Source organism: Leptodactylus fuscus, chromosome 10, assembly GCF_031893055.1.
Source record: "Leptodactylus fuscus isolate aLepFus1 chromosome 10, aLepFus1.hap2, whole genome shotgun sequence".
Classification (NCBI taxonomy): domain Eukaryota; kingdom Metazoa; phylum Chordata; class Amphibia; order Anura; family Leptodactylidae; genus Leptodactylus; species Leptodactylus fuscus.
Genome location: NC_134274.1, coordinates 43,422,919 through 43,436,270, shown reverse-complemented (window position 1 = coordinate 43,436,270; position 13,352 = coordinate 43,422,919). Strand labels below are relative to the sequence as shown.

The 13,352-nt window shown below is 42.4% G+C and overlaps 1 protein-coding gene across 2 annotated transcripts in view; it reads right to left on the bottom strand.

Moving 5' to 3' along the window:
• PSAP (prosaposin) overlaps positions 1 to 12,309 on the bottom strand; it is a 37,438-nt gene extending 25,129 nt beyond the window's left edge. For both annotated transcript variants that reach the window (XM_075257731.1, XM_075257730.1), the window contains exons 1-7: positions 12,168 to 12,309; positions 7,978 to 8,111; positions 6,617 to 6,691; positions 6,020 to 6,148; positions 5,630 to 5,806; positions 4,923 to 5,063; positions 3,531 to 3,587 (exon numbers count right to left, since the gene is read on the bottom strand). In XM_075257731.1, the coding sequence (XP_075113832.1) occupies positions 3,531 to 3,587; positions 4,923 to 5,063; positions 5,630 to 5,806; positions 6,020 to 6,148; positions 6,617 to 6,691; positions 7,978 to 8,111; positions 12,168 to 12,207 (753 nt within the window). In that variant the 5' untranslated portion in view covers positions 12,208 to 12,309. The remainder of the gene's footprint in view (positions 1 to 3,530; positions 3,588 to 4,922; positions 5,064 to 5,629; positions 5,807 to 6,019; positions 6,149 to 6,616; positions 6,692 to 7,977; positions 8,112 to 12,167) is intronic.
• Positions 12,310 to 13,352: the final 1,043 nt, after the last annotated feature.

Genomic DNA, 13,352 nt, shown 5'->3' with positions numbered 1-13,352 from the left:
ATAGACGCTGGCACAGGTGCCGGGGCCTGAGACATCGCTGCGCTCCTCTGCCCTGCATGAAGCCAGCAGCAGGGGGGACGGAGGAGCGGAATAGCATCGCCGCTGCCACTGCTGGCTTCATGCAGGGCAGAGGAGCGCAGCGATGTCTCAGGCCCCGGCGTCTATCCCTTGCCGACATCCGCCTCTCTATTACGGCGGGTGCCAGGCGCCACATTCAGACTATAAGACGCACCCTTCTTTTCCCCCAAAAATTTTGGGGAAAAAAAGTGTGTCTTATAGTCCGAAAAATACGGTATTTAATAAGTTGTCCAGGATAAATAGAAATCCATACACTAATCTAGACCCCCCCATACCTTCTAAATCTATATTTACCCATATCCCTGTAGCGGTCACCGCGGACATTTCTTTATTATCCGATGACTATCTGTTTCCAGAAAAGGATTGTCACTACTACTTCTAACCCCTTCCCCATTGTAATTACATGGCTTCTTCCTGCAGCTCCTCCTTTTCTGACTTCCATTGCTTCTCCAAGTGTTGCTGATCATGCACCTCGACTACGCAGTTTCCAAGCCTGCACAGTAGAGGTGGATCGTCGCCGCAGAGGACAGAACAACACTGGGAGAAGAGCGTGTGCCTGCAGAATTATTAAAGGAGGAGCCGTCCCGCAGGAAGAAGCCTGGAAGGAAGAGAGGCAAGTATATAAAGGGGTTAAGAAGAGTGAGATAAGTAACCTAGCAGAAAGCTGAACCATGTCAATAAATGCAGGAGATACCAGGAGCTCACAGAAATCACAGCCATTAAGCCATTAGTAGCACTGACACTTAAAAAAAACCTGAACTTTTTTTTGCCCAGAAAACACCTTTAATCCTGGATAATCACTTATATTAGGCTTAAATGGGACTCGTCAGGTATCTTTAGAAATTCTATGCCATACATGGGTCTTTATGTACTAGTAGTTTAAATGTCTGAAATACCCCTATGGTTACCCTGTCTGTACATACATTTTATAAAAGGTGATTTTTTTTCCCCCTACCAGGCTCCTGACTTCACTTTATACCTCAGCTTCAGTGCACATATGTAGTGAAGCCTGAAGCCAAATGCACTGAAAAACTGAGCAGGTGTGGAGAGTAGTCGGAGGCTACAACGGTAAGTATTTTTTTTACAATAGTGCTATTTGGGATCATTCCAATATACTTCACTCTTGACTTACAAATACGGATAGAAAATACTGCCAAGTGAAAGACTTGACATTTCCAGTCATATATGCAGAATAATGTTAATAAGGAGAATCCAGGTCAGTGGTCCAAATCCAAGGTCCTCCACTAAAATCTAGTTATATTCTTAGTGAAGGTACTCTGTCAAATGTTTCTAGAACTGCAATTCTACCCAAAAAAAAAACCAAAGGTAAAAAAAAACAACCCAAAACCATTGTGTTAATTGGCAAAAACACATCAAAAAGCCAAACTCTCACACACACCAAATAAAGAAATCAAACCCGTGAGCATCTTACGGGGTTATACCTTATATCCATAGTATAGCGGATAAATAGCTGATCAGTGATCTGACCACTGAGACCTCCACCATTCTTGTGAAAGTTTTAACTGTATTGTGAATTTAGCCTGTTAGGCTAAGTTCACACGGGTTTTTTTTGTCCGGAACCTGAGGCAGAGGCCGCCTCAGGTTCCGGACCAAAATACGGGTAGCTACAACTGAATGCTGGTGCAGTGTACCGGCATCCAGTTGCGCGCTCCGCTCCAGATTAGGCCTAATGAATGGGCCTAGTCTGGAGGAGGGAATGTCTTCAGTGCGAATCGAGAGGTGAATCTACCTGAAGAATGAACATCTTGCTGCTTTTTCCTTAGAGGTTTTCATGGATCACTTAAGACTCAGTTTTTTTTTTTCCCCTCATGAAAATATGTCTATGCAAAAATATCCACACTTTTTTTTAGCAGTTTTTTTTTTTATGTCTGTTTTGCATCATAGTCATCTGAATTAAGCCAAACTATAGTGAAAAGAAAATCCACACAAGCCATTTTAGTTTTTGGGCTCATTTTTAGTGTGCAGTTTGTAATATGCCCAGGAAAGTACAGACAAGCATTTCACGTACCTGATCCTGATCAGTTATAGAAACAAATAAGGACCAGCACCGAAAAGAAAGGAAATATCAGATACAAAGCTGTTCTAGAGAAATCACACGCACAGAGTGACAGAAGCAAGACACGAAACATCATGAAGAATAGTGCAAAGAGGCAAGTAAATATGGATGGGTGATACAGGCAGATTCACACCAACGCTTTGGGTCCACAGTTCGGATCCATCAGAGGATCAGAACAATGGATATAAAAAGTTTTTCAGATTGATAAAAGCTTTCCTTTCCAGAAGCCAGCCAGGTTTTTGAAATTTTACTCCAACCTGGCACAATAGTGCTAAGTAAAAACAAATGCCTTAAAGTTGCTCTATCACTGGATTTTCTCTATTTTAGATAAACATATGCCTGAAAAGTCCTGCTAATCATTGTTAAAGACCCCCCCACACCCGTTATAATAAATTACCTTTTCAACATATGTAAATGAACCCTTCGTGCACCCCTCACATCATACTCTGTTCACGACCTCCTCTCTTGTTTGTTCTAGGCAAGTCCCTTCTCCTGCTTTCGGTTCACTGCCTCCAACTGTCTCTTCCCTGCTTCTGGAAAAGGACCTGTGATGACATCACTGCAAGGTCCTTTGTCATCTTCTAAGTAGCGATCTATGCAGAGCAGGGGCTGCAGCTCCCTGTGTCTATCATAGCATAGATCTACTGTGCACATGGAGATCTATGATAGACACAGGGAGCTGCAGCCCCTTCCTATGTATAGATCACTACTTAAAAGACGACAAAGAACCTTGTAGTGACGTCATCACAGGGACACGCCAATCACAGAGCAATAGTGACGTCATCACAGCTCCTTTTCCAGAAGCAGGGAAGAGACAGTTGGAGGCAGTGAACCGAAAGCAGGAGGAGAGACTTACATGGAACAAACAAGAGAGAAGGCCATGAACAGAGTATGACGTCAGGGGTGCACTGGAACGCCCACGATTAGCAGGCATGTTTATCTAAAATAGCGAAAATCCAGTGATCGAGCCCCTTTAATGAAAGCTACTTCACATTCCCTATTAGCCATGGGCCGAGGTCTCCTAATTGGGATGCCCTCAAATGGAGATCCACTTTGGACTCTATAGGAATCTCTTATACACATTACACAGACCATCATACATCTTGAGTGCTGGGGTATAAGGCTATATTTTCAGTGTAAGGAATGGCACTATTGTTAGCAAAAGCAACAGTGGCGTTTATAGAAGCCAGCTAAGAATAAGTCAGCTGACCCCAGAGCTAATAAGTTTTTTTTTGTTTTGTTTTTTTAGACAAATCCATTGAAGCTACTGTGTTGGGGTGCTCTTTGATAATTCTCGAGGGGTACTCTACCAACATAATCATGAGAAGAGGCAACATACAGTACATGCCGGTATTTGTCAGTTAATGGATCTTACCACTTGGATCATCATTTGTAAAAAGATGTCAGCATACTGATTCACATAATTCTTACACTGAGGGAGAGAAATGAAAGAAAAATTGAATATTTTCTGTGCAGCTAACTTCTACAAGTTTAAAGAATAGTGAAAAGTGTAATTCTGGCACACTGCACAATCCAGCCAAGAAATATCGGTAACTCAGCAGTGCCAAAACATTTGTAACAGAGGACTGGTAAGGAGAGTCTGAGCTGGGCTGTGAGGAGCGCCACCCCCTTACAGTACTTATCCATAGCCTTATACTGTCAAAGGGGGCGTTTATTATTGCCCAGCGATGATGATAAGCTGTGAAGAATGCCCTCTTCCCCAGTACTAGTCTATGGATGATTACAATTGGGAGGTGTGTTCCACACAACTTAGCGTCATCACTGGGCGGTAAGGTACGCCCCCCCTTCGACAGTATAGGGCTATGGACGAGTACTGTCGGGGGTGGGGGGGTGGCTTTCCTCACAGCCCAGCTAGACCGTCAGGAACTCCCTTCTGACAGCGGGCAGACATTAGTGCTGTTAGTGTAAGTTCACACGTAGTGTTTTTGAGGCCGTATTCGCCTCAAAATCCTGACCAAAAAGACAGCTCCCATTGAACTCAATGGGAGCCGCTCAGGAGTTTTTTTTCGGGGGCAGTTTCTTCTGGCTCCCGGAAATAAGAAGGGACTTGCTCATTCAGACCGAGTCGCCTCGTGATTCGGCCTGAAGACACCTCCCTCCTCCGAACTAGGCCCATTCACTGGGCCTAATCCGGAGCGGAGTGCGCGGCTGGATGCCGATGCAGTGCGCCGGCTTTCAGTCGCAGCTACCCAGCTTTTGGACCAGAACTTGAGGCGGCCTCCACCTCAGGTACAAAAAAAAACCCAGTGTGAACTTACCCTTACAACGGCACTGATATCTCCAGCCCAGGGGACACAACAGGAAAACTGATAAAATGTGCCAATAAAACACCCCCCTATTAAAGGTTCTAGCCCTGACACGCCATACAAAATAATCGTCGTAAGGGAGAGTAAAAACTAATTTTATTTTTTTCTTTGGTAGCAATTGTTAAAAAAAAAATAAAATAAAATAGGGGGGGAAAAAAAAAAAAACAAACAAAAAAAAAAAAAAAAAAAAAAAACACATTTTCCCCAGATATAAAAATTCTAATCCACAAAAATAAAAACATAAAGCCGTGTGTCACACAGCAAATAGTTGAATAATGCAAATGATAAAATGTTACAGCCTTTGAAACCGCATATACAAAAAACCCTGAAAAGGTGTCTGAACCAGAAATTGGCCCAATATTGAAGTGGCTAAACAATTCAGAAGATGTAATATTACATGAAATGAAACGTAACTGTAAGGAGAACCGCAAGAAACTTACCATTTCGCTTAAGCCACCTCCAAGCTGATCGCACTGTTTGAGAGCATTTTCAATCAGCATTTTGGAGAAAGAGGAGTTGCTTTTAAGCAATTCTTGGATATCATTAAAAAGCTGAAGGCAATCTTTGCAAACATCAACATTCTGGAAAAGACAGAAAAATGAGTTTTAATTTTTCAGCCAATTACATTTATTACAAATATTTATTACATTTATACAAGTATTACTTTAAGGCAGTGTTTCCCAAACGTTTCAAGTGGAGGAGCACTATTCAGGACAGAAATTCTGTAGGGAGCACTTAAAGGGATCCAATCATTAAAACTCAATTTTTTCTCACCAACACGTCAGAATAGTCTTTTGATGTCTTCTCCATGCCACCGTTCAGTAGAAATCCCGGTTTTCGTTGGTATGCAAATTAGTTCTCTCAAAGCACTGGGGATGCGCCCCACCACTCAAACAGCGACCCTAGGGGACGACCCTAGTGCTGTTGAGAGCTGGAGCCCTCCCCCAGTGCTGTGAGAGAACACATTTGCATACCGACGAAAACTGGGATTTTTACCAAACGGCGGCCATTCCTACGTGTTCGTCACAGAAAATTGTGTTTTAATGATAGGATCCCTTTAAGCCATAGCTTATTAAGTTCTCCCCATAGTAGCTAACTTTTACTTTGTATTGCTTTTCACCCAGAATCAATAACAGCAGTTTATTACCTTAGGTTCTTCACGAGGTTTGTTCTGGGGAGTCAGAAGAAGGGGAAGGTTTGCCATAAAAGGGTAAACCATTTCCGGGATTTCGTTGGAGAGGAGCTGGGTTTGTTTGATACTTGCTAAGTGCTGCTGTAGAGAAGTGCAGAGGTGGAGTGTACTGCAGGCCACTGATGGGTTACCCTGGGGAGGTGGTAAAAATAAAATAAGTGATGCATAAGAGTCACAGAGTTCAGTTTTTTTACTGGTATTAAGAGTATATGAAATAATGAACACAATCTTAAAAGGTAATGAGAAAAATAAACCAATAATATTCTGCATCTGCTCAGTTAACCCATCACGGGGAAATAAATCAGGCATCTGAAGTATAAATGAAAATAAAACCATTGAAGTTACCAGTTCCTCCACAATGATGTTTAGCAAAATGAGGTAGTATTCGCCAACCAATTCTTTGCACTCAGAAGCCATTGCAGGGTCTGGAAGAATCACTTCGCAAGCCTTGTCCAAGTACTCCAAAATTTCAGTCTGAAATGAATAAATTTACATAGTCAGATACTTTGAAGGCAACCTATATGCAGGGGTGGAAAATTGTTCAGACAGTTTAAGCAGATTCTGGGATACATTTAGCAGCTTGCCTATGGGTTTGTGTGAAACTGTCCTATGCCTGGTTTTAAAAGTTAGCACCCATACATACAGCTGTAGCTTTTGCAGCCGTGTGGGTCTGTGCCGTATACAAGGACTTCAACTTATGAAGCTTGTCCCATTTTTGATCGCATCTGCAGCACCAGAGGTGGGGATCATACAAGTCAATTTGGCAGATCAGCATTTACAAACATTAAGAACCACTATGTGCAGGAGGCAGGGAATGGCCGAACAAGTAACATGAAAATGAAGGCTTAACGTGGTGGGTTTTTTTTGTTTGTTTTTTTTAATTTTCTCTGCTCAGCGTCTACTTGTGCTTAGTAAAACATGTTTGCATCACTTTACACATACCTGGGTTTCATTGTCTTTCAAGAAGTTTTCCACAATGGTCATCACTTCTTTGCATAGATCACATGGAACTGATTTCTAGAAGACAATACAAGTGGTTATTTTTTTTGCACTAGAATTTATAAAGACTATTCCAGTGTGGGGTTACTGAGAAAAGGGATTTTTGAATGATAGACTCCCTTTAACTGAGCTGGCTTTCAGTTCTTTTGTAATGAATCGCCCAGCGCTAGATTTATGGCGTACTTGGTATGTTCCTACCCACATTTACTACTGAATTTTGTATCATCTGCAGATCACTTTCCAGCTTTGCTGCAGACACCAAGATTGTGTGGATTGAGTCATCGGTTTATCTCTAGCGGGTGGGACTTCAAGGCTAAGGCCCCACATTGCGCTTTGTTGCAGATTTTGCTGCGTTTTTTTGAGCCAAAGCCAAGAATGGCTATAAATGGAATGGGAAATATATAGGAAGTTCTTATACTTCTACTTTCTTTTCAATCTACTCCTGGCTTTGGCTCAAAAAACTGCAACAAAAAAAAGCTGCATTTCCGCAAAGTGGGGCCTCAGCCTAAAGGGGTTTTCTAGTCCCAGAAAAAAAATTTGATACCGATAACCCATCCTGTGGAGTTGCAGTTCCCTGGTGCCCTAGATATACAGAGAAGTTGGGAAGTATTAAATACATTCATTTTAATTCTGGTAACTAAGCCAGCTGAGGCAAAGTTTACATCTGTGCCGTGATCTTTGTAGGTGGAGTTCTCTTGCGGAGACCCAAATGAAGGCAAGTTAACTGATGACACAAACGTAGGCTCCATAAAGCGGCAGAGAAAAGAATCCTCCGTGAAGGATTCTCCAACGGCGTAGATGTGAACTTTGCCTGTGGAATTTTTGACGATAATCTCATTCAATGAGGGTTAGAATGTGGACACTTGCCGCCGTTTCAACCACAGTGGCAAGATACGGGAGGATGATGCCTTTTCCCACACACACAAAAAAAGGGCTAGTTCACACGGGCACAGATTATAGCACGGAATCCACGTCATAATCCGCCCCTGACAATAGAGGTCTATGCAGACCGCTAGCTATCTTTTTACCTTGAGCAGCATGTTGCCGCTTACAGAAAAAAAGAAGCGAGCTGCCCTTTCTTCAAGCGGATTCCACAGCTGATTGAGCCGCAGCGTCCGCCTCGCAGGAGCACCCTCCAGACTAGGCCCATGCATCTTGGGCCTACTCCAGAGCGGGAAGCCGTGACTGACAGTCACGGCAAGCGTAGTTTAGTCCTGATTTTCAGGCGGCTTCCTGCGTCAAAATCAGGACCAAAATACTCTATCGTCCCCGTGTGAACTAAGCCTAAAGCCAACTAGACTTACCAGGACAGGTTTATTCCAAACATTCTGCTGGCAATGTTTGACTGCACCACACTGAGAGGCAGTACGGATATTAACGCACCACACTCCGGGGCCACCTGCACATTGCTCTGTGCCAAGTAATGGTTTTGCAGCAACTGTAAAAAGAATAAAAGAAAGCTGTCAAAACATGAACACAAAAATATTTAATAGTTTACACCCCAACCACCTGTATCAAGATTTTCTAGCTGTAAATACCAACTGACCAATGTAGCTAATGTAATGTTAGCTAAACTTAGAACGTCTCACTGCTTTTCTTCCCTGTTGAACCTGTTCTGCAACAGCAAATAATGCAGACTGCAAACAACTTGCCTCCTGTCGAATTTATAAAAGTGTTCAGTACAAAACAGTTACACTTGAAGTGTACACTGGGGTCATTGGTAGACCAGCTAATCTTTGGTTGACACCTACTATTCATCAACCAAGTTTTTCTGCAAATGTAGTTTGGAAGGCCAAGTTTACATCTGATCCAGAAGTCTGCGAAGAGAAGTCCTGCACGGAGGACTCTACCCTCAGTTACTTTCAGTATGAAGATGGCAGACCCCATTATAGTCAAAAGTGTGCGTGGGTAACCAATGTTTTAACAATTTGTCTCTCCATTGTTTGGGTCCAGCGGCACAGATGTGATCCTAACTTTAACTTGGTGCCTACACAAAAAAAAAAAAAAACCACTGCAAACTACTCCAGGGAATTTACAATGCACCATAACATCCATGCTTGACATCCAAAGACAGGCTAACCAAGTTCAAGCGATGTGGCTATACTTTTCTTAAGTGGATTCTATTTGCTGCAGTGTTGTGGAACCAGTTTGTTAGGGTAAAAGTTTGTACTAAAGATGTCACAATCCCATGACCATCAAAAGCAGAAGAGGAAAGCGTCAGATGACTTACTCAGGAAGTGAGAAAAGAAGTAAACTTACGGGAGGAGGAAAAAAAAAAAAGTGGTTTCACATAGTATTTTTTTTTTTTTTTTTGGAACCAAGTGGCCACAGTATTTGAAGCCACTCAAGTATATATACAAATAGGAGGTAGAGAAGAGCACTAATATTCTTGAACACAGGTCAAGGACTATTCTAGTGAAGTGGACATGGATAGGCAAACACTAGATTTTCTACAGCAAGTTACACAAAGAACATGAGCTTTTACACCCCTAAAGTGCCACTACTGCTTCAGATTTCTAAACTTTGCACACAAAGTTTATTTCAGTAAAGTTTACAGGAATTGAAAGTGCGGCAGATCTGTGAAAGTATAATCAGTACCAGGCAAGTGGATGAAATGCTAAATATTCACCACACAACATGCATAATTTTTTTTTTGCATGATACAGTCAGCAGTTATTGAGGCTAACACAGATGTTCCTCAATGATTACATTTGAAATCCACTGTATAATTTGCAAGCAATTCTACTGCTGAGAATTAGGCCACATTCACATTGTGCTGGAGGTTGGGTCAGAGTTTCCGCCTGAAACGAGTAGCCGAAGAAGTCCAGCGTTCACCGGCCACCGCCTTTCAGTTTGTGATGAGCTTCATATTTAACGGTCTCCGATGGACCAGAACAGTGGATAGGCTGACGAGATGTAAACTTAGCCTTATCTGTGAATTTGCTTAAAAATGCATTACGGCATTGCTTGTTTATGGACAATGGCAGCAAATCCTTGTCCAAAGTCCATGCGTTGATGCAGTTTGTGAAGCCAAAACCATATAGGAATCTTATAAGGTGAGAACCTATATATGATAGATGGCATTTGTACATTTCTCCTATAGTTAAATTCATAAGTGCAAGGTTCACACTAGCATTTCTGTTTCCACCATTTGGGTCCAGAAAAATGGAAACCTTTTCCGCTTAAAAAGGAGTTACATGTGGAAACCCGTGGGCCCGACTATAACCCTAGACGAATTGGGTCCACCAGGATTCCACCAAAAACAGCAGAGAAGAGTCATCCTTGCAGGACTTCTATACAACTATTTTAAGCAGGATAAGGGATAGGGTCTCTTAGTGAGACTCAAACACTAGTGTGAGCCTAGCGCTAGTATTGCTGTGTTTGCCTCTCCACATTTTGCCAACAATCTCCCTGCCTTCATGTTTGCAGTGCATAACTGGGGTTCCCAATGACATACCTTAATTTCCTAAATATGATATCCAGCTATTGCCCCCCCAGTATGTGTTACTCAGCATACAGTACCAAGGTGCTAAGCTGTTTGCAGCTAATGGACTTATTTTATATCAAATATATGACAACCTAATGTTGTACTTGCGCAGATTTGGCCATCTCATACTGGTCACAATATTAATTACACCCGCTATCATCTGTGATCTTGGACATAACTATGCTACAATTCTTCTCTAGCATGAATCAACAATCTGGAAACAGGATTCCAGCACTGGAGGAACTAGATTTTTTTCACTCTTCTCTAGAGCCCTTTTGTTTGTTCTATTTTCTCTTCATTACTTTATGTACATCTATCAGAACCCGTGACCAGCATTGTCTCTGTTGGTTATTTCGGTGTACCATTTATATTGTGAGTGTTCTGTGTATTATATTTTAGTAGAATCACTTAATAAAGAGATTTTATATATATATATATATATATATATATATATATATATATAAAAAATATGTGTCAGAGTAGCGACCAGTCAATTGCACTGCAGTACGAATAAACTAAGAGAAAAGTTTAGTCTTCATGTAGAACTCCATTGAATGAATATATATATATTTATATTTATATTATGGGACATTTATCAGACAGCAATACCCTCCTTATCAGTTCACTTTGTTTCCAAGCAGAGGTCACTTGCTTGCCAGTATTTGCAGAGGAATGTGTTGACTCATAGTTGTGGCCGTATGATAAACAGATCATATGAGCGCACCCTCCAGACTCAGCAGTAAGCGACAGTATAGCAATAGTAATAAATAAAAAATAAAGAATAATAAACATAAAAAGAAACTAATCATACAAAAGTTTATTAAACAAACTACAAAGCTTCGTAAACACAATTGATTACATAGAAGAAGACAATTTGACATGAATGCGCTGTGGTATACGGCTAGGCTATACCATTGACCCTCAGAATTAAGGGCGCACAGCGGTGCTATTAAGCTCTTGCTCCCAACCACCCGAATGTAGCACTAGGTTATTACTGCAACCCCCTTATTCTTAGAGGTCAGACCCCACTCACGAACCAATTACTTCCCTTTGTGTCACAGACATGGTTTCAGTTTTTAGTGCAATTTAATTTTGCTGCAAAATTTCGGTGAACGTACCCTTAAACTAACACTATCGACTTAACTGACATAACCATCATAAGGGCCCCTTAATGATAAGAGCGTTTACAACCCACCAACAATGGCCAGTAAGATACGTGGGCGATCACTGAACAAATAAGGTTTGCTTCAAATAAAAGGAAAAAGGGGCTTAAACGCTACAATATGAAGCGTTTTCTGTAATAGGAAAGGAAGAGTTTAGCGGCAGACACTCTGCACCCCCTTTAGGGTGGATTTGTATCCACGGTAAACAAATCCACTGCAGAATCCTTCCATATTTAACATACAAAGATTGAAATAGAATTGTTACATTTTATCCTTGCAGGGTGAAAGCAGCAGCAGATCTACATCTAAGGCGTTTCAGAGTCACTTTTCCATTTTTCTGCTCCTAATGTGAATGTGTGAACACAGCCATGGTTATCCCCATGCACACTATGGAAATCCCATTGTAAGGGATTGTCTCCATAAGGATTGCTCAGACCCCTGTACAAAGACTTTGTGATAAGTGACTGCTACATTTTTCAGTAGGCGAGTCCTGGCACACACAAGGCTCTATACAATGAGTCAATACAAGGCCTGACTTCTCTCCAAAATGGGTTATCAGCTAGATCATACACTGAGGAGGAAGACCAGGAAGCAGGAAGAGTAAAAAAACACAGGCACCATGTCTGCTCATACAAGACAGCCATCTGTACACACAGCCAACGTCACACTGGCGAGAACTCTGCATTATTTGAGCCAGGCAAGCCGCAGCGATAACGCAGCACTCCACTTTCTACCTTAAATGACGTCATAGTCGATCTATGAGATGCGCGATTTCCAGGCAGAACAGTTTTCTAACGAGCATTAGACGGAGGGCTCTGCTATAAACACCAAGTTATAATCTTACCGGCAAAAACGAGACACGATACCACAATAAGGAGCTTCATGGTCTTTCCTTCGCGAGCAAAGTCACCTGACACCCTGCGATCTGCAGCACCCTGATAATAACAGGCGCGACCACGCCCAGCCGCCCCCTCTGGTCACCTGACACTTACTCAGCAGCCGTTGCTATTGGTTCCTAGAGAAGGCGGGATTCAAAACCGGAAGTTGTTAGTAGCCATGTTGGTAGAGGGCGAAGTATTATTTGTTTCCTTTTCTTGTTCGTATTGGGTTGCGTCTAGAATGGAGTTGCTCCTGGTAGGTCCTCCCTCCAGCAAGTCCAATCTAGTCACCTCACTAGTGAACGGTCTAGAATAGAGTTACTGGAGGGAGGATCTACCAGGAGCAACTCCAATCTACACAATTCACTAGTGAGGTGACTAGAGTTGCTGGAGGCAGAAACTACTAGAATCAACTCCAATGTAGACTGTTCAGTACTGAAGTGACTAGAATGGAGTTGCTAATAGGAGCTGCCGCCAGAAACTCCAATCTAGTCACCTCATTACAGGAGCAGCTAGAGTGGAGTGTCTATAGGAAGGAGCCAGAACTGGCCAAGACAGACATTGTATATGTACAGTATATGATTACACAGGGGAACAAAAAATTTTTTTTTTTTCTGTTGAGTTAAATTTTTGAGCTGTTTAATACTGAAATTGACATGCTGAACTCAAATCTGCAGTTACTTTTCTTCTATCACGTCAGGTTTTCTCTCTACAGCGTATCTTGATGTGACCATGCAAGGCTATTTGGTAACACATGCGACAAGGTGGTGGGAGGTTGTCTCCTGCGCGCGTAGTGACGTCATAACTGTCCCGACTGAATGGGAGAAGACGCTTAGAGGTGAGTACTCAGTGTCGGGCTGTGGGGAGCGCCATGGTTACTATACTGTGCGGGCGGGGGTGCGATAGCCAGTATACTGTGTGTAGTGGGGCTGCAATGTAGCACTGTGTGTGTAGTGGGGCTGTAATGTAGCACTGTGTGTGTAGTGGGGGCTGCAATGTTGTACTGTGTGTGTAGTGGGGGCTGCAATGTTGTACTGTGTGTGTAGGGGGGCTGTAATGTGGCACTGTGTGTGTAGTGGGGCTGTAATGTTGCACTGTGTGTGTAGTGGGGGCTGCAATGTTGCACTGTGTGTGTAGTGGGGGCTGCAATG